The 25,954-nt window shown below is 35.5% G+C and overlaps 3 protein-coding genes across 3 annotated transcripts; all 3 read right to left on the reverse strand.

Moving 5' to 3' along the window:
* Positions 1-3,389: 3,389 nt before the first annotated feature.
* On the reverse strand, positions 3,390-4,058 carry LOC136818910 (tol-Pal system protein TolA-like). The gene has a single exon (XM_067075151.1). The coding sequence runs from the start codon at positions 4,056-4,058 to the stop codon at positions 3,390-3,392; it is 669 nt and encodes a 222-aa protein (XP_066931252.1).
* A 2,425-nt stretch (positions 4,059-6,483) lies between these two features.
* On the reverse strand, positions 6,484-10,422 carry LOC136818894 (adenosine receptor A2b-like). Its single transcript, XM_067075133.1, has 3 exons — positions 10,061-10,422; positions 9,545-9,713; positions 6,484-7,397 (listed from the first exon to the last, which is right to left on the reverse strand). The coding sequence occupies exons 1-3, from the start codon at positions 10,407-10,409 to the stop codon at positions 6,485-6,487; spliced, it is 1,431 nt and encodes a 476-aa protein (XP_066931234.1). The 5' UTR covers positions 10,410-10,422; the 3' UTR covers position 6,484.
* Positions 10,423-13,756: 3,334 nt separating this feature from the next.
* Positions 13,757-16,211, reverse strand: LOC136818876 (adenosine receptor A2b-like). Its single transcript, XM_067075104.1, has 3 exons — positions 15,894-16,211; positions 15,314-15,482; positions 13,757-14,888 (listed from the first exon to the last, which is right to left on the reverse strand). Exons 1-3 carry the CDS (start codon positions 16,123-16,125, stop codon positions 14,024-14,026), a joined length of 1,266 nt encoding a protein of 421 aa, XP_066931205.1. The 5' UTR covers positions 16,126-16,211; the 3' UTR covers positions 13,757-14,023.
* Between the last annotated feature and the right edge of the window lie 9,743 nt (positions 16,212-25,954).

The raw sequence follows: 25,954 nt of genomic DNA on the forward strand, positions 1-25,954 counted from the left end.
TTACACGCGTCCTGATTACTTGTAATGGCAGATGGTATCTAATTAGAGGCGGACATCTAATTAGAGGTGATAATTGAATCAAAGACACAAAAATAGGTCAGACATAAATGACAGACAATGTATTTGAGAAACCAGCTAAGAATTATACGGAGAATCCTTTCTTCAAAACAGTACCCAGTATAAAGACTACTGAAGGGGAAGAGGCAAGTGAAAGAGATTCGTTACTTTTAACAGAATCTTTACCCTCTGTTGATACCAATAAAAACTCTCAAAAAGTAGAAGCTGAAAATACCGCGTTACTTCGAATAAATGCCCTTCGAATAAACGCCCCTCCATACAAGAAAAATCTTCAATAATCACCTCTTCGAATAAATGCCTCCCCTAAGGACTAGGGGATAAATGCCTCCCCTAAGGACTAGGGGGCATCTATTGAAGCAGGTAGCTGTAAGGAAGAATCAGTTGAAGGGGAACTTAGTCAAAACATCTGTTGATAATTGTATAATTCTTTTAGTACTGTATTGTAGCTAATTTTGACCCATTTTTACATCTCTAAAATTACATATTTTAACTGAAAGAAAACCAAAAGACAAATACTCACATTCACTTTATTAGTACTAGTAATAACATAGTTTAGAGGGTGATTTGGGATTAATAACCCCTCGTTTCATTGAAAACACTTCAAAATAGCCCTACCCGAGAATACCATGTTATTCCACGTTAATTATATGGTCAAAAAAAGAATTGAAGAACACTCAATCGCTATTCTTTTCTAAACTTATAAAAACATTCGAAACTATAAAAAACATTCGACTGACACTCTTATTTTGATTGGCTTAAAAATTTCGTACGATATTTTATTAACCAATCAAAATATCGTACGATACTTTTATTTCAACCAATAGAAATTTTTGTTTACATCAGGGCGATTACAAAAAAGCGGGGCTATTACGGATTTATCGCCCCGCTCGTCCTTTACAAATCTAAGCTAAATGTAATCAACCATATAATTAACTCTTTAAGTGCCACGGTCATTTTTTTCTAAGTTTTTTAAAGAAAATCGCTAGTTCAAACTTTAAAGGCTCATATCTCCGGATCTAGAAGGAGTTAGAAGCTCGTTTATAGTCTGTCGGATAGCTTAAAGTCTCCTCTTTCTTTTAGGCGCCTTCGGCGCCACCCAATTTTGGAAGGGCGGGTTGGACGGCTAAGGGGGGGGGGTAGGTGAGGGAAATTAAAGCAGTCTGCTGCGCAGACCTGACTGAATGATAGAAAGGTGCCGAGTGGTAAAACTTCAAACTAATTCGCTGGAGTACAAAATCAAGTAAATGAGGGCCAAATTTGGAGGTTCTTGGATCAATTGTTGACCAAAAATGATCAAAAACGGTCAAAATCTTAAAAAAGTGGATTTTTGTGAAATGTTTTAATTTTTTTAATTTTTAGCTTAAAAACTTGCTGAAAAGACTCACTTTTGCTTGGCCATGAAGCCCAATCCGATTTCTACGAGTTAGACCAAAAATGATGATTTGTAACTCAAACTGGGCATTACAGGAGGGCGAAGCCAATGTCTGATATATACGACATTGGCACTTAAAGGGTTAAAGTGACCTTGGTTAAAAAACTATTTGATAAACGCCGCCTTCTTTTAAACGCGAAGGGCGTTCGAATAAACGCTCGAATAAATATTTGGAAAATAAATTTTGTAAATGAAATGAGAATAGTTTTTGAAAAAGCAAATTCAAATGCAAAATAGAAGTTTATTTTTTATTAATCAAGACTAGTACTCAAATAAACGTAGATGGGTACGGGTAAATGTTGCTCTCAAGAGTGCAATTGATCTTTCCATAAAGGGTTATAAAATATATAAAGTCTAGTTTCGATTCTTTCATAGCATAAACAGCCGAACCCCTTTTTTTTTCTTAAAACCTTCAGCTGAAGCATAACAATCCTGGAGTCTCAAACTTCTCTCAAACTTCGGGCTTCCCTAAAAAGGGGCCCCCAGCAGTTTGCGTGAATTCGTGAATGGATCTTTTCGGTTGCGTGAATGCGTAAAAATTGAAATAAAATGCGTAACGTAAATGCAAGAATTCGAAAAACTTGCGTGAACGTGAAAATCAACTTTTTGATAGACCTTTTCATAAATTACGTCATGAACATCACTTGCCTCGTTTTGAAATTATTAACAAGGGGATTAACACCCAGCTGATTTAATCAAAACTACTACTACTACTCATTCGACTAGCAAACTAGTCTGTTAATTAATCATGTCAGAGGGCGAGAACATAAAGGCGGCGGGCGTTTGCTAGAATAGGAGCTGCGTAGGAGAACGAGCAAAACTTGGTGAGAGGCTGCTGATTAACAGCTTTCAGCCCTTGCCGCAGACAAAATTTCTTCCTACGCTTACCTAACTCCTACGCTTACCTTTCCCGCTTGATACCGTTCCAGCCCGACTGGGGTGCCAGTCTAAGAAATCATTTAAAGTCTCAAGGGACATAGTTACCATAGTAATAGTTTGAATACGAGGCAAGTGATGTTCGTGACGTAAATTATGAAAAGGTCTATTGCGTGATAGCAAGCATCTCACGAAAAACCGGGATATATTTTTTTGAATTTTCTCTTTATCTGCTGATTATGTGCAAAATTCCCGATTTTCAAATGTAATGACTTTTCCCGTAAAGATTTTCCGTTCCTAAAAAAAATGCGTGATTGCGTGAATCGAGGATCCACACTGTAGTAGCCTCTTAAAGGTTCCATTACAACCCTTCAAATAGACAATGTTATCGTCCGTTACAGTGATAGTAAAGGTGGGAAAATATGGCGGTATGGCGTTATAGCGGTATACGGAAAAAAATCGGCGGGAGAGTTTCGAAGAAAAGACTGGCAACTCTACCGACTGTAAACTCTTTTCGGCAAAGAAAACAGTTTGCGAATTTGGGCTTTTCTCTTAGATAGTGATTCGTCTTAGACTATAGCATAGTCTACCCTTAAAAGTATCCCACGCAAGAAAGTAAAAAATTACATAACAGCTTCCGGGATGAAAAGCTCAGGTCACAAGAGCGGTAGATACACATAAAAATAAAACAACAGTTTTTTCATAATAAATATTTCATTTTTCTTTATTGGTTGGTAAATATGTCAAAGTTACAAAAAAACTCGTAGTGCATAAATGCTGAAATGTTTAGAGATAAAAGAAAATCAAGAGGAAAAGTAAAAGATATCAAGTGCATTCTGTTCACGCATAAACTAAAAGCGAATAGAGAGACGGGACGAGTATTGAAAAATAAGATTTTGGATGTATTAAATTACTCGAAATAAAAGTTTTTAAAGTTCTCAAGATTGTGTTAAAACGAAGTAACATTGCACTAAAGAATTTCAGTAGCCAACAATCATTACATTTACATTGGTTGGACGACTATTGGTTCGATAACAACACCTCGAGCTGCTCTCCTTTCTGCTCTGGCGGCACGGGCTGCTTCACGCTTGGCTTCTCTTTCGGCGACTTTGGCTGCTCTGGCTGCTTTGGCGGCTGCTCTGGCTGCTCTGGCGGCTACTCTGGCTTCCATCTTTTCTTTCTTGGCAGCTTTCTTGGTGGCTCTTTCTTCTCTTTTGGCTTTTCGCTCAGCCATCTTTTCCTGTTTTTGTTTTCTATTAGCTTGTCCCTCAGCACGTTTTGCCATTTTGCTTTTTTTTCGTTCTTCCATCATCTTGCGAATTCCAGCCTTCATTTCACCTTTGACTCCCTGTCTGGCAGTTCTTGCTTCTGCACGTCCTTCTCGGTGTCCTTGCATTCCTTCAGCTCTGCTTTTTCTGATTTCTTCTCTTGCAGCTTGGGCTTCTCCTCTGATTTGTTTGACAGCAGTTCTTACTTCAGGAGATTTTTTTTCTCCTTCACCTTTTGCTTCTGCAATGGCGCCTTTCTTTCCTTCATTGATTTCTTTATTTGCTCTTCTAAATCCTGATCGAATTGCCTGTCTGTCAGATCGTTCTTGAGCTCTGTCTTCTCTGAATCCCTTCTTGGCAGATTTGAAGCCTTGTCTTGCCTCTTTAAGAGCTCCTCTGAGCATCGGCTCAGCACAAACATAAGCCGAAAAGGCAATTAATAGCAGAATAGTTGAAGTCTTCATAGCTTGATTCTTGCTTATTGTTGATCAGAGTTGTTTATGTATGAGTATCAGCTATCTGTGTCCCATATTTATACTCAACTTGTTAATCCTTACGGAAGTTTAGATTCTCTTTCATCTTCATTCTTCAATAAGCTTTCTTGTATTCCCGTTTTCCTTGCCGTAGTGTAATCCATACAACTTCTGATTACTTATAATGACCGAGGTATCTAATTAGAGACGATAATCAAATCAAAAAAACAGTAATGGGGTCATTCTATTAACCCCAGAATAGATTTCAAGAATAGAGATGACACATCTCAGTTACGTCACTTACTCTAGTTGTACATTCTTTGTCAGCAAACACCTTTAAGCATAGGCGATCCTATCGTCTACACAAGGTCACTAAAAAGGGAATAAATTAGGAGGCGGGATAAATTTGAAAACGGAGTAAGCAGTGGCAGTGATTTTTACGGTTTTCCCTGACATTTCATTTACCGCCGTAATCTTTTTCAATAAACCACCCTGATTGATGTAAACTCTGTGTATGTTTTCGTCGGACGATGGCATTGTCGTCTCTAAGCAATATTATTTTCAAAAATCAATCTTACTTCATTGTAAACCAAAATCGTTCAGCTAAAAGATAGCTTCACCAAAATAATGCTAAGAGTTCTTTAAACCATCTCCCCATTGCTGAAGTGAGGGCTTGGAATGGTATTTTAGTAAAGAGTTCTTTTCTTCCCATTGCTGAAATGAGGGCTTGGTTGTTTTAGTAAAGACTTCTGAATACTGAGTACCAACTGAGACTTCACTTCATTCAACACCCCTTTCTCACAGACATACTGGGACCCCTTTCGACTGGAAAAATTGGCCAAATTATCGTCCCCTGGGGACAATTATAATCTAATTTTGACCCCGCTGAAAATAATCAGATAGGCAAGTCCTCACTGCAAAATATTGTGCTATTTTTTCGATCCCCATTGAATTTTCTGGCTTAAAAGTAATGAAATTCGAATCCCCAGCCATTAAAGCATTGGAATATTAATCCCCATCGAGTTTTAGTCCGTTATTTTTACCCCTACTGGCTGAAACAATTCTACCGGATCTGTGAGAAGGGGGTTTCATTGATTTGTGGATGGTTATGATTGGCAATTTTGCCAATTCATGTGATCTTCAATGGGAATAGATTATTATGAATTTGGTTGTTGTAAGTTAAAGCTATCTTCTATATTACTATCATATTTTGGCAAAATCGATGGGTCTCTTCCTATTAAATTTTGGTTAAACCTAACTGATACTCTAAGTATGCCGCATCATCTAAATTGTGAATTTCATCCATAACGGATGGAAATTTTGTTTTTGAGAAATTTTATTTTTCGAAATCTAGTGGCTGATTTTACTTTCACACTGATCACAATTCTTAGAGTCAATTCTTAAATTGAAAATACTTTCAACCCCCAGCCTCCAAGATATCCAAGTCTGATTCCACTGAGTCCAGAGGCTGGGATGTAGCTTTTTTGATACAATGACTAACTTATCACGTACAGTATATTGACAAAGCTGAGAATCTCAAACTTCCTTAGTTCAGTAAGAAGTCAGGGAATTGTATTCGGTAACATGATAAGAAATAACAAGAAACGTTTCGAAAATACAAAAAAATATTTTTTCCCGCGATGATTGATAAGGTCTTAATGTCCATAGTGATTCGCAAAGTATCCAAAGCAAACAAAATCAAAGTTGCCAACGTCAGAAAGTGTTAGAATGGTGTTACTTGTGATCTGTGTTCCTTACACGGAAGTCAAATGTTTCTTGACAGAGCTTTGAAATCCTCTACGCATCCACGAATTGAAATTCTTTCCTGTAAGACTTTATTATCGAAAGTATAGTTTTCCGACACGCAGTCATGTCATGCCAACATGTTATAAAAAGTAGCAGCTTTATAAACAAAATCCATAGTGTTGGTGGTATATAATATTCTTACATTTGAATTTTTAATCTTTGCGATGTCAAAACAATTATGATATTGCAAAGTAATACCAAATTGAATACACTATCCTGTTTTTAGTACAGTTATATAAAAAATAGTTTAGGTATATCTAATCTGATCTACACAAATCCATCTTTGCACCTGGGATGCTAAACTTTGTAATCCGATAAAGGTTTGAAAGCTCTAGTATTCAGACATTCATCACGTACGAAATAAGAAGTTAATGAAATCAAGTTTGCTTACTTTTCTTTTTGATTGTCTACAGACCAACCGGCTGTCGGGTGGCACATAATATTTCGATGTTTTTCTCTTTCAAAATAAATGTATTTAGTACAGTATCTGTAACGTTGAATGGATGAAAAGTTTTTTTGACGTGTCAGCTGAGTAGGATATAAATCTTCCTTTAGTCTGGTTTCCATATTATTTTATCCGATATCATTCTGATATCTCCATCTAAGCAACAATGTTGATTAAATTCTACTTCGAACGTGACTGGCTGTTGTTGAAAACAATTTTCAGAATTTGAAGAGTTCAAAGAAATATCATCTTGAGACATCTCAGGTTGACTTTTACGAATTGTACGTCGTCTTGAGATATCACGAAAATCGGGATTCGTGTATTCTGTAAATCGGGTTTCACCTTTTAGGCGTTGATAGACAGACCTGAATCCGTTTCGGAATTGTTTATTAGAGAACGAGTAGATTATCGGGTTTACCATAGTATTGATCATTGGGAGAATCTGAATTAAACCATACCAAACAAAAAGAAACATTGTTTTGTTACTCATTAAAAGTCTCGGGAAATATCCAACATCAAAAAGTAAAATGATATTAACTACACAGACTGGAAACCAACATATTAGAAATGCTGAATAGACTATGGCCACTGATTTTGTTGCATGAAGCTCCTTTCTTCGTCGGCTAGATGTGTTGTTTGTTGTCATGCTTGAATCATCACTGCGTGTACTTTGTTGTGGGTCAACCGATCTTAAGCTCACTTGAGTTCTCTGGATTGCTCTGATCTGCGTTAAAGCAATTTGTAGGATCATGCAGTAAGTGAAGGACATGACCACCAAAGGAATGATGTAGATTCCTAAGAAAGAGACAGCAAAGAATGATCGGTTATAATTAGCACACACATAGTTTACATTCGATATAGTGAAATGACTGCCCTTTTGTGATGGGATGTTTGACCAGGGAAGTATACCAGTGATAGGATAAACAAGAGCAAATGACCATAGACAAAAAAGCATCCATCGAACACGTCGATATGAAAACATCTCACGGTATTTGTATGGATAACGTATTGCGACAAATCTATAAAAGAAAAATAGTAAAACTAGGAAGGCATGAAACCTAGAGTTGTGACCATAGATTTATAAAGCCCGAAGGGCTAGATAGAGTTCTTTTGCTGAAAAGTGTGCCGAGGCTAGATAGGAAATCCTACCTAAGTCACGTGACATTACAATAGAATTTCAGCGCTTGACCAATCCGAAGCTTCGCATGTTTTCGAAAACAAAAGCAGTAATATTTTTTACAATATCCACTTTTTTTTGCTCGGTAGAGCTTAAAGCACGCCATCTAGCCCTTCGGGCTTTATAAATCTATGGGCGTGACAGAACAAAGAACTGACTCTAGGTACTTTATTACACGAATATTACTAAGCAAGTATTCAACGGCCTTGAAATTAACACGCAAAAAATTAACACGAATTTTATTTGCTTTTTCAAGGACACCACGGCTGGTTTTAATTCGTGTTAATAAAATGACTAGTAGCAGTAATATTCGTGTAATTTATTTATTAACTGATTAATTTCTTTGAAACTACATACTTTGAAGGATTTAGCAGATTGTCACAGGTCTGAACAAACCTAGTTTTGGTGATATATCGAGGGAATATGACTAATTACGCATATACATGGTTTCCAAATGGAAGTAAATAACAGTGCTAACCGGGGGGGGGGGCACTTAGGCAAAATGGGTGCCGGGTAAGCGCGAGCCATAAGGGTCCCTTTTTCACAACCTCGAAATCTCTCAAATGGGTACAAAAACCATTAAAAAGCAAATAAAGTCTTTGTAAGGGCTCAAAATTGACGTTAAATACAAAACTGAACGGTTGTCGTCTGAAAAATGCACAAAGATGGCGGAAAAAATTCAAGAAAATAATCAAAAATCACCATCAATAAACGACTTTTGCAGCCCGTCAAAGTGCATCATAAATGAAGAAAACGCACTAAAAGATACCCTACAATGCAGGAAGTGCCACCGTTTAGTCCATTATCTTTGTACAGAACTGCCACTTTACCAGATCCAGATATGCTTGTCATACAAATCAAGAAGTTTCCAGTGTCAAAACTGTACCAAAATCGCACCACAGGTAATGGAAAGGTATAATTCAAATGAAACATCAAAAATTGAAGGATTCAAAAACGAAATCAAAGCCTGTGAGAATATAATGAAAAGGCAGGACGAAGAAATAAACCATTTGAAAGCACAAGACGTCAATGTTATGGTCAACGAAATGAAAGAAACTATCGACACCAGAATAACCACGCTTGAAAAGAAGATTGAAAGCATCGTCGAAAAGAAAGAAGAGAAAAGACCACCAATGAGCTACGCTAAAATCACATCCAAACACATCGAGAAAAACATTGGAGATGCGATTCGAAAAGAAAAGCAGGAGGAGCAGCTGATTCGATCTACAGCACGCAACCTAATTTTTCATGGGATTGATGAATCGACAGATGAAACTGAAGAAGAAACAAAAATCGAGGACGAAGAATTTATCCATGACAAAATTATTGGTCGGCGGCTCCATCTGAGGAATATAAAGATTACCGAGACGCAGCGGATCGGGAAATTTACGAAAGAAAGAGAAGATAAAGCGAGATACCGACCAATTAAAGTCACATTTACGAACGAAGAGGACAAGAACACAGTGTTGCAAGCAATAACAAAAGAAAAAGGCTTTCCTTACCGAGTGACAGAGGATTTGACCAAAAATGAAAGACAGATAATTAAAGAATGGTGTAAGGAAGCCGAAAAAATGAATGCTAAAATCAAGGAAGACAACACAAAATGGAAAGTCCGGGGGAGCCCGCGAAAAAAACTCTACTTCAAAAAGATCATTGTAAAAAGTACGAGCGGTTTATAGAGGCCCATGCGGTGGCCTGCAAACCTGTAAAGCTTTCTTATTATTTGTTATTATAAAATTCACAAAAAGTAGAAATTTCCTCTCTCAAAGGTTCATGATTTTCAAAAATTTGAAGAAAAAACGAGCGAAAATTTACAAAAATTTTGAGAAAAGTCTCTCTAAGGGTCCAAAAAACGCCAATTTTCACTCTCTAAGGGTCTATTTTCGATTTTTGGCTCGGACATACCCGTCACCTCGCAAACCTATTACCCCCGGGCAGTGCACATATTTAAAAAATTGACTTTGGTTTGGTTGGTAGGTTAATACTTACCGGTCAAGGGCAATGAAGAAGAGGTTAAGTATACTTGCAACTGTCGATGTTGATTCACCAAGCAACCACCAGTAGCAAGCACTGATACTGTGGCAGAACAGAAACTGGTGCAACTGTGTAGAAATGTTGAAGGGAATCGCCACCATCGCCATTAAAACATCCGAAAATGCTGCAATAGGGAGGGAAGTACAGTAAGTGTCTCACACCATGCGACATAAAAGCTGTGATTGCAAAAGTATTGGAACTTTTTTTCACGCTGACTATCAGCAATAACTGTTTTCTTCCCTATTAGATAACGTTTAAGGGTGTTTTGAGGGTGTAAAAAGTGAAATATTTTCTTCGACGCGACAATTTTACCCCAAAATACTCGAGCCCCCTACTTGTAATGGCCCGCCGGGGCCCATGCTAAAGAGCCTTACCTTAAGGTTTGCAGAGCTCATAAAAGAAGGCAAAGAATTCAAGGAAATTTCATAATTCTTCACGATCCTGGCACAACAAAATGTAATTATAATTTACCCAGTGACACAATGAAATAGTTTGTCGGTCGCCTCCTCAACTTCCCGGATAAGCTGGTTGCCAAGACAACTAGAACGTTGCCAAGGATACTTGAAACCAATAAAAACACCATGAAAAGAACATAAAAAATACTCTTAGTCGATGTTTGAAGTAATTGGTTATCACAAAAATCAATAGCTTGTGGGTGAACTGTGCTTGTATCGTGATAGATTCGACTGAAGTTTGAATTTGCCAATGTTAGATTCTCAATGCCTCTCCTGGGTCTCAAATGTTTATTTTTTAAATCAAGTAAACCTCCATATTCTATTTTCCAGAACACAAGATGAAGATTTTTTAACAGCATATTCATGATTTCGATTCTTTATTTCTGCCAGCAAGAAGAAAATATCTAAAAACTGAAATTTACGATTTGTAACACCTCGTCTCGTAAAAGCCAAGATTAAAAATTTATATATACATATCTGATAATGTTTCAATCAAACATTTTGAGAAAAACCAAAAAGGATGAAGAAACTTGGAATTTGAGGTTAATGTTGAAGAAATTAAGTCAACGATTGGCTTGAGATGTTAAAATATATTGTTCTTTCTTTAAGCTTCTAATATCTAATATTTAGTTCAAATAAATTAACATAAATTGCAAATTTCCTTTAGAAGTTGTAAGATTGTAAGGTAAAAATAATATGACTAGCCAACATTCTGAGAAAAAAATTATTTGGGTTTTTTTTCTTGAAAATATTATTTAAAAAGATTAAGTTCGTTTCCATTTCGAGCTGAAGATATTAAGTAACGATTAGAGGGAATAAATTGAAAATATAGGTTATTCTTTAGCCATAAAGAAATTGTTCCCAAAAGAAAAGTCCATTATGAATGAAACTATTTAAAAATATTCAAGAAATTCGTAGAAATTCGACTAGGTCGCTAAACTAGAAACAAAGTTTATTTATTCATTGTTGGGCTACCTCCCAAAACAGTGGGGTACTTGTTAAACCTCTTCCATCTCCTTCTAGTCATTACTTTTCTCATTTTTGCTATTTCTCATAAAGTAGTCGTACACCTCTGTCTCGATGCCCCTGTGACAGTGATTATTAAATTTAAGCCAGTTTGATTCCTCAGGTAGAGGTCCAACCGAGCCCACCATATCATAGAAGTGTATGCGGTGTTATTGGTTTCCAATTGCTATGTCACCAACGAGTAAGGAGAATACACAGAGCAGAACCTTTTTATGACCAAAGCTTGAATGTATCCACTTTATTTGCGTCAATAATGATGCATTACCCACACAACAACCACACACATAGGAATATCCAACTCGATCTTAAAGACATACGTATCTAGACATTCTTTAAGAGCTCTGACCATAGTGAAATTCTCATTTTTGCCATATGTAACCAACAAAACAACTAAGACATGTTATACATTTTCTGTTAAGCCAATTATTCCTGAATCTGAAAATTTAAAAATTGCAATGAAGAAATTTGATGAAAACTTTGAGGACCTTATTTTTGGCGAAAAAAAAACATTTTGAAAATATTTTTGCACTAGATGGTGTATCTTCAACCAAACAAAAAATAAATTTTTGAAAAAATTTTTTAACATCTTCTTTGTCTCGAAATCTTGAAAATAGTGGCTTTTGACCAATTTTTCATCCCAAATTTTCGTACAAAAAGAGCCATAATTCTTGATACACCAATTTAGAAAATTTTTAGATAGTTCAATCTTTTGTAGACAATTTGAAAAAAGTTTAAAACAAAAAGATTAATTGGTCAGCCTAAGCTGAGCATTCAAATAGGTAAAATTCTCTTCTTCTTCTTCCACCATAAGACGGCAAAAAAAAAATCCGATTTTCCGATCTCACTTTGATTTCTAAACTTTCTTCCGATCGGGTTAACTTTTTGGGTACTTTTAGCGTGCGTTGTTTTTACAGATCATATGTAGTTTCAAGATGGCGGCTCAAGCGATAGTCAGATGTGATAAGTCAGTGTTGTACCAAAGTATTTCCAGTGTAAATCTGTTGCAAGCTTCAATTTCTGTCATTTATTTTTTAACTCGGCAAATCAAACACATGATTTTCATCAAGGGGATTCTTTTTCTACATCCTTTGAAGGTTTAAAGCCGTTTGCTCAAGTTTTTGTTTATGTTGAATTTTCTGATACTTTTTATTGCTGCTTTTTAATAGTTTTTGCAATAAAAACATATTTTTCGTGTTTGCCTCTAGGGGGATTGATGGTTTTATAATGTTATTGGAACTTGATAAAGTTTACAAAAGTACAGCTACTGTATAAATTTGATATAAAGACTGGATGCAATCGTGCTTTTTTGGACTTGGACGTGTTTGTGATAAAGGCGAATCGCAAAAAACTGTTTGGTTCCCGTTATTTCTATTTTAAAAAGTGGGAGTCGTTCGGCCGGTCAGTCGAAAATATTTTTCTGTTAAGAAGCAGCTATACATCTTGTTGAAAGGGAATTCGTGTGGACTGATCCGAATTTTAAAATTGAGAAGAAACCGTGGATAAACTGGTTTTTTCGGTTTACTCTCCATTAGCATGCGGCTCTCTACTTCGATTTGAAAACTTTTAAACACAAAGCGTGCAGAGGTCGACAGTGGAAATCCAGCAAAGCAGCGGAAAAGCTTTCCGACTCTCCAGCTCTACCTGCTGACCGTAAATCAGATGACGGGAACCAAATGATGACATCACATCTCCTATTATTGGACTTGCAAAATTATGACAAATGGTCTTTGGAATTTGATCATAACCTTTTCTAACCTTGGCGCACATTTTGACTGAATGATGGAATGGAATGAATGGCGATAACAGTTTATAGATATCTCTTATCAGACTTGCAGAAAGCGGGCTGCCGTCAAGTTACACAACATGCACACTCTCGTCACAACTTGCACAGCCATAACAAACAGATCAATCTGGTCTTCATTTAACATTGTTTTAAAGTTTAAAAAACACTGCCAGTGCTTGGCACAGAAGAGAGGACTCCCAGTTGAAATTAATTGTTACACCGCTGCCCTGTTGAATTTATTTATTATGGTTGTGTATTTATTCCGCCAAGGCGGTAAATCAATCGCCCAAATTCATAGACCAATCAAAAGCGAGTTTAAAGCAAAATGGGGGAAAAATGAGCTTCCCCACATAGTTATGAATTATAAGTTTTGCTTTTGATTATCATTTGCGACCAGCAAAGTCTTCAAGATGGTTGTGTGCATGTTGTGTAACTTGACGGTACTAAACTACAAAATTTATTTACCCAGACTGGAGGGGCCATCCATATAGTACGTACACAGTGAAGGGGGGAGAGGGGGTTTAGCAAAAGCGTACATCTATTGTTTAAACAAAGTCATTTCTATTGTTCTCTGCGTACAAGGGGGGAGGGGGTGTCATGGAAAAGCTTTGCGTACGTACTATATGGACAATGCTAAAGAGAAGTATACTTTGAGCTTCTCGTGGGGGGGGGGGGTTGGAGGAGCTCTCAGGCTTGTTTTACATAATTTTAAATCAAGTTATCAAATGTTTCACATTTTGTACATTATTCAACGTGTTTAGTCTACTCTGTTTCTGTGCATCTCTTACATCTGTTAACCCACTTATTAAAGCCATCTAGCTAAGCTCTATTGGCTGACCTTCCAGCCTCGGCTGGTTTATTAACAATTAAAACTTTAAGCACTTTTTGTAAAAGAGGGTAATATAACATTTTATTAACGTCTTTTTAAGGTTATTAACGTCATTTTTGTAAATAAATCGCTAATTACTCTTGATAGAATAAATCCACAAACAACTTTTGTTAAAGTGTGAAAGAATTCAAAATACTAGTTTTATCTTCAAATCTCATAACCGATCTGTTGATTATGGTCAGAGCCCATAAGAGGGATATTGACATTGTGATAAAAAACATGGTCTAATTATGTCTGTATGATAAAGCTTTTCTCGCCTCCAAGGGAAAGAAAAACTCGATTCAACATTCTCTCTTCTCACTCCGGTCATTCTGAGATCTTCTTTTAGGCTCATATCCATTGTTTGGAAGCCCATTCCCATTCACATCACTTTTTCTTTGCATTGCGACCGATGATTGACTGTATGCAGTGCTGGCAAGGCTGATTCCACTCTGTGTTCGGTTGCTTCGCGATTGCGAATAATCCAAGTGGCCAGAATCAAATTTATTGACCATTCTTCTGTAAATGGATTTGAAGGCGTTCTTGAATTGATTATTGGAAAATGAATAAATAATAGGGTTGATCATTGTATTAACTGCAGGTAGAATCTGAACAAAAGTGTGCCAGATGAATAAGAAAACAGTCATGTTCGATTCTCGTAACTTGCGGAAATGGGTTTGATTGTATTGGAGAATGTTGACGATGACGAATAGTGGGAACCAACAAATGAGGTAGAAAACGTAAACAAGAGCCACTGATTTCGTAGCTTTAAGTTCTTTACGACGCATTCGTTGCGCACGTTCTTTATCCGCTTCTGCGGGATCTATAGAATCCAAGCGTGGTGCTGCAACCGTTGTACCTTCGATAGCTCTTATTTGAGTTAAAGCGATACTTAATATCATTGAGTAAGTGATTGTCATGATAACAAGTAATACAGCGTATAGTCCAAAACCAACAGAGAAGAATAGACGATTCTGATGAGTACAACTTCTGTCTTTTTTCCAGTCTATTGCCATTGTAGATTTTGAGTATATGGTATGTTTCCATTGGAAGATGTTACTTAGTGCGAAACAAAAGGAAAAAATCCATATACCAAATACCATAAAACGAACTTTTCTGGTTGTAAACATTGATTGGTGTTTGAAAGGATACTTGATAGCGATAAACCTTAAAAAGAAGAGACGAGGTTATTCTTTGATGACCTCTTGCATCTAAAGGCTGCCTAATAGATGATGGGACGAGAAGGGTGGTAACTCCTTAGTATCCATGGCTCCATTGTTATAGTTGATAAAGGGAAACGAAGGATGGTAAAACATCCCTGTCTCCACCGCAAAGTGAAATATTAATTATGAAGTGAAGAAAAGAGGTCAAAATGTACGGAAGTCTTTCTCCCAAAAAGATCGTTGAATTTTAGATTCTAACCATTCTATAACATGATGAAAAAAGTATAATAGTGATGTTTCAGTTTTAAATTTCGGTCCGATGAAATACTATTATGGCAAATGTTGTTTGTATGATGTACTACAAAATCTTCTCTTGCCCCTTCACGAATAAAACCTAAGCCAACTTTGATAAAACATTTTTCTTATTACCTGTCAATGGCGATAAAGAAGAGACACAACATGCTTGCAATCGTTGAAATGTTTTCTGCGATCTGATACCAGTAACATACTCCTTGACTGTGACAAAACCTCTTCGAATGAATTTCGAAAGATATTTCAATGGGAATCTTTGCCGATGCATTCATCAAGTCTGCAATTGCTATAATGATAAAGTTAACATGAAAGATATGAACAATATAACAATTTACCATTAAAATATCGAGTGAAAAATATATCGGAAATCTCTTTCTCCCCGTTAGAAAATTATGCAGAACCTTCAATATATAATTAAACTAAAATTTCGGTAATCCTCACTGAATGAATTGATAAATACAACCAATTACAAACAATTTAGCTATTGTTTCCTTTGGTTTATCCAACTGTCTAAGAGACGCGGACATAAAGTTTCTCTCCAGGTCGTTTGGGATAGGGTTGTCTCACCCGTAAAGATAAAACCACTAAGAAACGTATCACCAGTTTTTCACTTGGAAAAGTTGAAAGATTATGAAATCATAATAGGCATAGTAGTATGAATTATGAAAGTTGAGCATATTCAAGTTGAACTACTAACCTAGTGAGACAATGAAATAAACGGTCACTCTCTGACGTAATGGTTTCGACATCATTGTGGCAAGGATAACCAAGGAATTACCACAGATACTGGCAAACAAAAGAAACGCTAAGATAACCATCAAGATGATTGTCCATGCCTCAGGATCTTCAGGTGTTTGACAGTAATTTGGCTTTGGTGCGGCCCTTGTAGTCCATAAGGTCGTTGGAATATTGACTGTCGATCCATTCATTGTGGAATTTTACTGTGCGTTTTTTTGTTGCCACTTTTCACTTTGCTTTATTTCTTCAAATAGAGCTTTGTGATATCCTATAATCAAAGTTATAATATTTGAGAAAATTTGAAAATTCTCACGAAATCTTGGAACTATTTGGAAGCGCTCTAACTTAAGTTGAAAGAACACCCCTGTGTCACAGGCCCGGTGCCACCTTTGTCCCCAGTGGAAAAATAGCCTGGGATTTCAGCCCACTGGAAAATTCACTTTAAGTTCATCCCCACTCGAAATTCAATGTTTAAAAAATTGCACTCACTCACACCTCACTGGATCTTTTAACCTTTGAACAATAAAATTTCTATCCCCATTGGGATTTCAGTAGGAAAAACCCCCCACCGGGGCTGTGAGACAGGGGTGTGGAAGGGTAAAGTTTTAACTCTGAGTTTTGATATTAGACTTTAGAGGACTTTAGGATCTGAGGATCCAAGAATGGTCCAATAGTGCTAATAACATAGCCTGAAAGTCTATAAATCCCTCCCGAATTGAAATATTCGATTGAATTTAACAAAGAGCCTAAAAGCGACTTTCTCACCCGAACTTCAAATTTCTGAAAACGAGGAAATAACCAAAATTTTTAATATATTTTGATACAGGAGTAGTAAAAAATTATCAAAGTATATCCATCAAAATTAGAAATTTAAGTATTGTCAACATTATTGGACGACGTTGAAAACTACAACAAAAGAATTCATGCATTCAAAAGATTTGGGGAAGATTCCTTTACAAGAGTGATAAATAAAAGCGCTTGATTTACGTCAATCTTAAGTGTTTCATAATAATAAAAAAATTCTGAGAAGAAGATAGCAATGAGAAAGACCAACAACCGTTTGAAAAGAAAAAAAGGAAGGTTCGAAAAACAAAAAAAATATTCAAATTAAGATTTGAATTTGAAAAAGGCAAAAAATTTGCCCAAAGTTGCCCAAAGTCCTAAAAGTGTTTCTTAATATTCGCTCCATAAAATCGAGTATGTAGAAAGAGTCTACGCATACACCTGTTTCACTAAAAGGGGATCGGATAGGAGTCTCGAAGGACGACAAATTCTTGCATCTGTTCGCTTGGTAATGCAATGGCTTTAAACTTTTTACCTCACTCGACCAAGGTAATCTCAGATCCATTTCATTTCATAAAGCTTTTGTTGTAAGGATTAAGGACATTATTGAAAATCAATTCAATATTCATCACCCTACAAGCCCTACAATGACTTCACACCTAGTCACTAATCGGAAATGAACACAAATATTGCTCCAAAGCTATCTAATCATAAGCTCAAATTACACCGGTGCCAATAAAGTAATAAACTTATGACTTTTATTATACAAAACTCAATTAAATTGACAAAATCTTGACAATTGTAGCATTTTCTATACCAAACATTTCAAAACCCTTACGATAATGTATATGACAGATACTTGTCCAAAATGATCAATTTTTTACATTGTAAACAAACTTTATCCCACTCTATCACCAATAGGTCATTGAAATCAAAACAATCTCTCTCAAAACAGGAAAATACATGTCCCTTCTTAATATGAGTAATGTTGAGTTTGATAAAGGAAGGATAGAGTTTCCAGTTTCATCAAAAAATATCATACTCAAATTCAACCACCAAGCAAAACATGAGCAAAGCAAATTCATAGTAACACAAACATACCTGAAAGGTGAGCAGCGTGGAGGAGTTTGCAAAGGAAAAGCTCTCAAACGAATCTCAACATCATGATCATGTGATCACCTTAAATCAAAATGTCAAATACCTCACTCCAAATTCAACATCACGCCATCATGCTCCAAGAAGTCTTGATAACACAGGATAACATACTACTTTAAGCTCGATAAAGAAAGGACATTAGGTTATTATTATTAGGTATAGAATGATTGCTAAACTGAAGCTTCACTATTTCTCAAGTCGCGACCGACCTAACTTCTTTGAAATTAAAGTAAAGTTGTTATGCAATGCATATGTTATACCATTTTCTAATAACAAGCTTCATCAAAAACCATAAAGCTCTTATCACACTTTATTGCGATTTTCAGATGCTTTTACTTCGAGTGAGTGTATTTCAAATGAAAGATTTTCTTAGACATTTGTTAGACATAACAGAGTGTGAAGTCAAGACTAAATAAAATTAAAAAGTCTTCTACACCCCTTTCTCACAGACCCACTGGGACTCCTTCCCACTGAAAAAATCGGCCAAAATATCGTCCCTGGTGGAAAATTATCCACCAATTTTGTCCCCACTGAAAATAATCAAATAAACCAATCCTCACTGCAAAATATTATGCTAATTTTCCCATCCCCAGTGAATTTTCTGACTTGAAAACAAAAGAATTGGAATCCCCAGCCATAAAAATAAGGAAATATCAATCCCCATTGAGTTTCACTCCTTATTTGTATCCCCCCCAACCGGCTGAAAAAATCCTACCGGGTCTGTGAAAAGGGGGTGTTCTTCTTTAGAAAATTCCTTTATTCCATGCAAACTGATGATTTTCAATAATTTGTCAAGTTTCTGTCAGCACACAAAAAAAGATCAACAGCTTTGACACTTTTAGAAGATCAAATTCGTAGAAAGAAAGCGCAATATAACCATTTTTTAAACATTCATTTTAGAGTAACGGAGAAATTTAATACTGGCCATAGAGACTTTAGAACCAATCAAAATGTTAAAGAAAACCCCCTGACTCATCTTATTTAGACACATTATGTAGTTGTAAATAAAATTCAAAACCGGGGGTTTGGGTTCCTGGTTGACATAATGACACCTGTAACAATAGTTGAAGGAGAGCACGTATGATGTTTCGAAATGGATTAACAAGTGAAAACAAACAAAAGAAAATTTGATGTTTTCACACCTGCACATAAAACCACTCTTGAAGCGATACGAAGAAAAAAGTTTGTTTGTACTGTAGTCTTTCATCTGAAAAGTTGTAATGACTCTGTAACAGTATACACTGTATCAACCAAAATGATAAATGGTGGTTAAAGATCAACTAGATCTACTACCCTTCAGAGATGATTACGTAAAAGTAGAAATTGCTGCCCCAAGAAATTTATCTTCGTTACAGTTACAAGATACAGTGGATTTTCTATAACTCGACTCAGTCCACTCAGCTGGAAAGTAGTTTAAATTATTCTCTGCAATTTGAATCTTTCTCTAATTCGAAGAAAGTTTTTGGTCCCACCATGAATGTCGAATTAGAGAGAGTCAATTGTATTTATGAAAATTTTCGCCCGTTAGAATTGCTTGAATGTTGAATCTTTCTACAACTCGAATATATATAACAGAATAAGACCTTTACGATAATCCATGTTCCACGATTATCATTTCCATACTAAATTGATCGTTTTTTCTATAATCTAAATGTAACTAAAACATTATTGCGATTGAAATTTGACTAGAAAGAGGCTCTGTGACACAATGTTGTTTTGGCGTTGTTTTTTAAAGACGTTAATCGGACGTTGTATACATTCCTATTTTAATACATAAAAGAGCGTAGCCTTTGGTGCCCAAAAAATTTAAAAACATTCTAAAAATCTTTTTAGACTCGAAAACATTCAATTTTCTTAGGAAATTAGACCAAAAAGCTGAAAACAGAGTATATATCGTTTTGATGGCTGTGCCAGAAGGAACGCTTTTAATATACTATTTTGTTTGCTCTTCTTCTTCAATTTCTAAAAGAACTTTGGTAGGCTAGAAGATACAACACACCAGCTAACTTAGTACACGTTTTTTTCATAAGAATGTCCAAAACTTTTTGAATCCTTAGGATGTTCTTGACTTTTTAGGTTTAAAGCCTAGAAATGTTCTAAAATGTTTTTAATTTCCAAAACTTTGTAATTATTTTTGTGACATTTACTGAGAATTTGGGTGTTTTAGAGTTTGCGGAGCCTTAAATGCTCTTAGCTAGTTCTTGATATTTTCTCTATAAAAACCTTATGCTCTCATATAGTTTGATCATATATAAAGAAGTATACTTCTAAACAATTCCCATCAAATCTTTTTCATCGAAACTTTCCAAGATTATCAGGCTTGAAATGTAAATAGTCATTAAGATATGAAAATGGTTGAAACAAATCCATTTGGGATCCACTTAAATGAATAGAATAGACGAAGAGATTCGAGTAAAACTACTCTTCGTTCCCGTAGCTAAAAAACATTGCTTCTTATCCAACTTGAACTCAAGAGAGAGTAAAATTCTAGCAAACAAATCGATTATCATTTAATCAATGGTTGCTCAAATATTCGAGCTAATATGCTTGTTACCATGGTCAATATTTAAAAACGAAACAAGTATTTAGATTACTGATTGTTAGTTTACCATAAACCAAGAAAAGAGAAAACCATAAGATGACTATGCGTGACGAGAAAGTAAGCAAGAAGTGAAACCTATTACCTAATGACGCAGGGTCGGCGAAACCGGGGGGGCTAGGGGGGTGAGAGAGAGAAAGAGAGGGTGAGAAAAAAGACTTGGCTACGTTCAACAATGAAGCCAAAACGGTTTAACCATCTTTCTTTGCTCCATATCCATATAAAAATCTAACGGATAAGCTTGATTTAGATGAAGTTGGTAGAGAGTTTGTGTCGATTCGAGAGCATTGCTTTAATTACTTTGGAAAATTTTAATTTTTGTTACTGTATACACTGTTAAAGCATACTCTCAATCTACTTTTACTTATGAATTTTGAACATGTAAAAGTCCGTTTTATTTACTTAAAGGTTTCATTTTGTTATTATATAGTAGTATATTCTTTGGTGATTATCAGTATGAAAAAACGCTTAACTTTTTTGATTTTTTCATTCAAATAACTTTACAAAAATCAAATTTAGACCACTTCTAGGCCAATGTAGAGTACCATAATTTCAAAAAGTTTTCGGCCCGTCCGCCCCAACCATGGTGGGGCCTCCTTAGTCACTATATCATTTAGCCCCCTCACTTTTAAAACCGATTCGCCGGCCCTGCTTAATGCGAACACTTTTGTGTCAACAATAAACGCGAACACAGATTCTAAGAGCTTCCGATTCATGATATGCATCACTGGAGAGTTTTCTGAGAACTTTTAAAATTTTCCACCCAATACGTCACTTAAACAATAGAAAAAGCGACGTATTGGGTGGAACAAAAACATAAGGACATGTTTTTTTTTGACTGTATCAAAATTTCAAATTCAAAAATCCCAAATTTTACAAAATCCTTAATAACTGCGGTGCAAATGTCATTCGGGACTAGAAAATTCACAGAATTGGAGTTGATCGTGATACAAAAAGTCCTGCAAGGTCAAATTTATGAATTAGGAGTGCAATATGATTATTTTGGTCATTTTGACTTTATGCTCATATTTTACTCATTTTCTTGTAATTTCTAAAAATTCTGATTTGAAGCCAATATTTGACATTTCTGAAGTCAAAATACCTTTTCAGGAGTAAAATAGGACAAAAAATGAGTGAGATATGAGTAATTTGGTCTAGCACCTTAGAAATTTAAAATTTACAGCTTACACTGCAAAATTAACGTTTGATTTATAAAATATTCCAAAAATCATTACAACATAGTACTCTTTCGATCTGGACCAATGCTGAGAAAAAGTTTGCGAGTGTTCAAAGATCAAAATGGTCTTCAATTATTGAATAGTCAAAAGAAAATAAAATAATGAAAAGAAAATTAATAATGAGTGAAAAAGATTCATGAGGACCATTTTAATCATCGGGCACTCATTTTTCGCTGTTGAATCAGTATAAAATTTACTTAATAGACTTATTAGAAAGTTTTTGAATGTTTTTTCCCAGAGTATTTCGGAGTAAAATATGATAAATGAGTCCAAAGCTTTACTAAGAACATATTTTCTGTACGAAAATAACAGGACTGTAATTAATCCTCTGGCACTCTTCAAAAGAGTTTTTTTGCCGTAAAAATGTCTTATAGTGTATTCAAAAGACAAACCGCAAGCAAAACCGCCCAAAATTATAAGAGTAGATAAAGCTAATGGAGAAAATGTCATTTTCTAAGAAATCGAAAATGACCCCTCAAATCATCAAATACTCTTGAATTTCCAATTATTTTTGACTAAACCCAATCTTAAGGCTTAAAAGCACTCATATCAAAAGTTTTAAGTTTATATTTGAACTGCAACATCTAAAAAATTGAGATGACTTTTTGTATCTTTGCTTGGAGGGACTAAATCGAATCATTTACTACTCCTAACTTTAGACCAATATTGCTGTAAGCCTATTAATGCTAAACATCTCTAAACTTAAAAAATGGAAGGACCAATCTTATCTTAAACTACTCTGCAAATGACGTCTTTCTAGCTTTAAAAGTTTCATGGCTATCTTGCAATTAGTGATGGAGGTCTAAAATAACGATTTTGATACAGTAAAAAAAACAAGTCCATAAAAGTAATTTTGTGAAGTTATTGCAGTGGTGCATATCATGAATAGGCAACACACTTTCTGGTTTTTGATTTTGATGATATTCGCTTGTCAACATCATTCCAAGAGGCCTCCCAGCGGCACCCCTAATCACGCCATCACGCAAAAAAATTTTCTCCATCACGCATCACAAAAACCGCTAAAATTTGTCATCACGCAAAAAATAGCGAAAAATAGCCCAAATCACGCATCACACCTCAAATTTTTGCCCTATCACGCATCACGCCAAAATTTTGATCACGCCATCACGCCAAAAAACATCTCTAATCACGCCATCACGCAAGAAAAAAGTCCCAATCACGCCATCACGCAAACCGCTGGAGGGGCCTCTTCCAACGAATTCAAATCCACTGTTAAATTCGAAACTTACAACTTTTTTTGTCTCGCCGATGTAGATTATTTAGAAGGAGGCTATACTTCGATACTTCCCCTATACTTTCATTCGTTATCCTTTTGTAAACCTTTGTATGAAATTCATAATTGTTGCCATGCCATCCTTGGCATCACATGGAGAAACCAAATAGAATCATGCCTTAGGAAATAACAAAGTCCAGAAGCCTATCTTGAATCTTTTATACTAAGAACCAGTTAAAGATCCTTGTCCTATCCTGAAGTACCTTTGATTTTTCTAAGGGTTTGTTCCTTATATGTCGTTTCATAACAATGCCTTAGAAATCGAAAGCAATGAAAACATGAAAGTCCAAATCAACATAAAATGGAACAGTTACACAAGAGCCCCATAAATAAAAATCTCGTGATGTTTTTCATAACATTTAGTGTAGTTGACGTTTACAGTTTGACAGCCAGTTAAGAAGTAGAAGGGTACACAAAAGTTGGTGAGATATAAGATGATTAGCTCTGAAAGCTGAAATTTGATATATACATGCTTGTATGCATAAAGAGGAAAAAAGAACCGGTTCTATTTTGTTAGTTTAACGGAAGGGTCAGATTTTAGATTTGAAAAGAAAAACCACAATGGTATGTAGACCACAAACCCATTGAAGCCATTGAAGATAACAGGTGGAAAGAGAAAAATGAGCTACTGTAAATTAAGCAGGTGTTGTCTGAGATAAGTTTATATTACTTTTGAACTGTGGACTGGCTAGAGTGGAAGTTTAGCAAAGGTAGCCTAGCCTTCACGATATGGTAGTTTCTACATATGTACTTAATAGTGAGGTTAAATATCGATTGATAAATCACGACGATGGACGAATTTTCTCTAGCCTTCATTCGCGCCACGGCACTTTTTTACAGGCTGATCGGAAAGTAAGCTAGACTTATCCCGTGTATTATATCCGCTTTGTTTCTAGAACGGAAAATCAAGCGGAAATTCGTTCTGGAAGCAAAGTTGATTTCATTGCGGGGTAAGTCTAGCTTGCTTTCCGATCAGCCTGTAGAAAAGTGCTGTGGCGCGAATGAAGGCTGAAAAAAAATCGTCCGTCGTCGTGATTTATCTATCGATACTTAACCTCATTAATAAGTCCACTTAAACGAAGATAACATTTTCAAATCAACTTGGGGATGAAAACTTTAATCGAAATCTCAATAGGGATAGAAATGATATTTTTCCTAGGTAAAAAATTCAGCGGGATGGTTTTGGAATGTAATTTTTTCACATTGAATTTAAAATGGGGAAAATTTTCCAGTTAGGCTGAAATTGGGGTAAGGTGTCCCATCTACTCCACTGTACCTACAAACGGATAGTTTGTATGATGTATACAATGATAACAAAAAATACTACTGTAAGTTAAACTCCTCAGATTTAAAAACCACAAAATAAAACTCTGATAGCAGCATTCTATTTCAAGTCAATTTTGATTAAACTCAGTTTGAAAGTTTCAGATCAGATACAGACAGATTTAAGAAGGGGTAAATGATAATTTGATGAAGTGTCAAGTCCTCTTTGTGAAATAACGAAAACAATACATTCCTCCCTATTTCCTAATCTAAAAGATGAAGAGCCGACTAGTGGGTGGTGATGTAAATAAAACGTGGGTGGCTAGACATTAGATATTAGTTTTGATAGGGTTCAAGAGACTTGGACGGTATAAAACCAGACCTCCGAACGTTGAGACTTCAGAGACTTTGGTGGGTGAAAATACTGCCTTTATGTTATAGATCCTGAAGTGTATACTATAAATTATCTTCATCATCCTGAAGGATTTGGTCCTTTTAGAAAGATTTTGATACTTTTGATACTTTTGATACTACTTTGAGACTCTTGATACTAACTTTACAAACAAAACACCGTCTGAGGAACTTTCTGTGTTATTTACGTCGGCATGCCTGTAAAAAACAGCGGAAGGATCCTGGAAATGCGCCAAATATGTTTTCAGAATTAGCCATCCTGTGGGAAAATTTTTGCCAAGTTACCTCCAACTGGAGAGGAAAAAGATTTCAAAGTGTAAACAGCACTGGAGAAAACACATCAGCCTCAATGCTACAATCTATATAGAACCACATTAGACCACAACTTGGCATGAAATTTAATCCTCAGAATTTGCTACTTCAATCCTTGATTTTCTGGATTTACAAAAGTACAAAAATACTTAGCAATTTTCGAATTCCAAAATCAAAGCCTATTTCCTCATATTGTGTCATTTTCGAAAAGTACTTCCCGTTCTGTTTAGGAATATAAATGGGGCAACAAACTAAAGTTAAAGCAGTGTTAGTGTAATATTACTAAGAATATTCGAAAGATATTTGTAAAATAAAATTAAATGTTTGGTCAAGTTCATCGATTATGTTTGCACCATAGTATAAGAAAGCCGCGGCTGGAATGATAACATCTGAATTTCTGTTGTTCTATCTCTGTCGTATTTGATGACTATTTGTTGATCAAGAAATCAGTAATGTAGCATCTTTAATGGTAAATTTTATTGGTTTGTCGTTAATACTTACTTTTCAGTGCGTTTTAGACATTAATGATATGCCCTTGATAATACAATTGTATTATAAAATCATTGTGAAGGAAAAATCAACACTAAGAAATTTAAACAAGCACAAAATGGCTGGGCTGAAAGAACTCTAAAATTAATGAGGTGCCTCGAAATGCCTTCATAATATTTCAGTGAAATCTTTTTAGAAATCAATGAAAAAGTACGTCAAGATAATACTGTGAAAATTTCAAGCCAGCACCTTCAAAATTTATCATTTAAAACTGACAGGAAAGTTGTCATCTTGAATATAGTTCTTATAATTTCAATTTTGGCGAAAAACTATTGTTTCCACAAGTACCCCTAAAATGTGTCCAATGTGTTCTATTGGGTACAGACTCGAAGATATCTAGCAACAAAAAAATTTTTTATGAAGGAAAATAAGAGAAAAATTTCAAAAACTATCTACCAATAATAAACTGAGCATCT

Source organism: Clytia hemisphaerica, unplaced genomic scaffold (genome assembly GCF_902728285.1).
Source record: "Clytia hemisphaerica strain Z4C2 unplaced genomic scaffold, Clytia hemisphaerica genome assembly, whole genome shotgun sequence".
NCBI lineage: Eukaryota > Metazoa > Cnidaria > Hydrozoa > Leptothecata > Clytiidae > Clytia > Clytia hemisphaerica.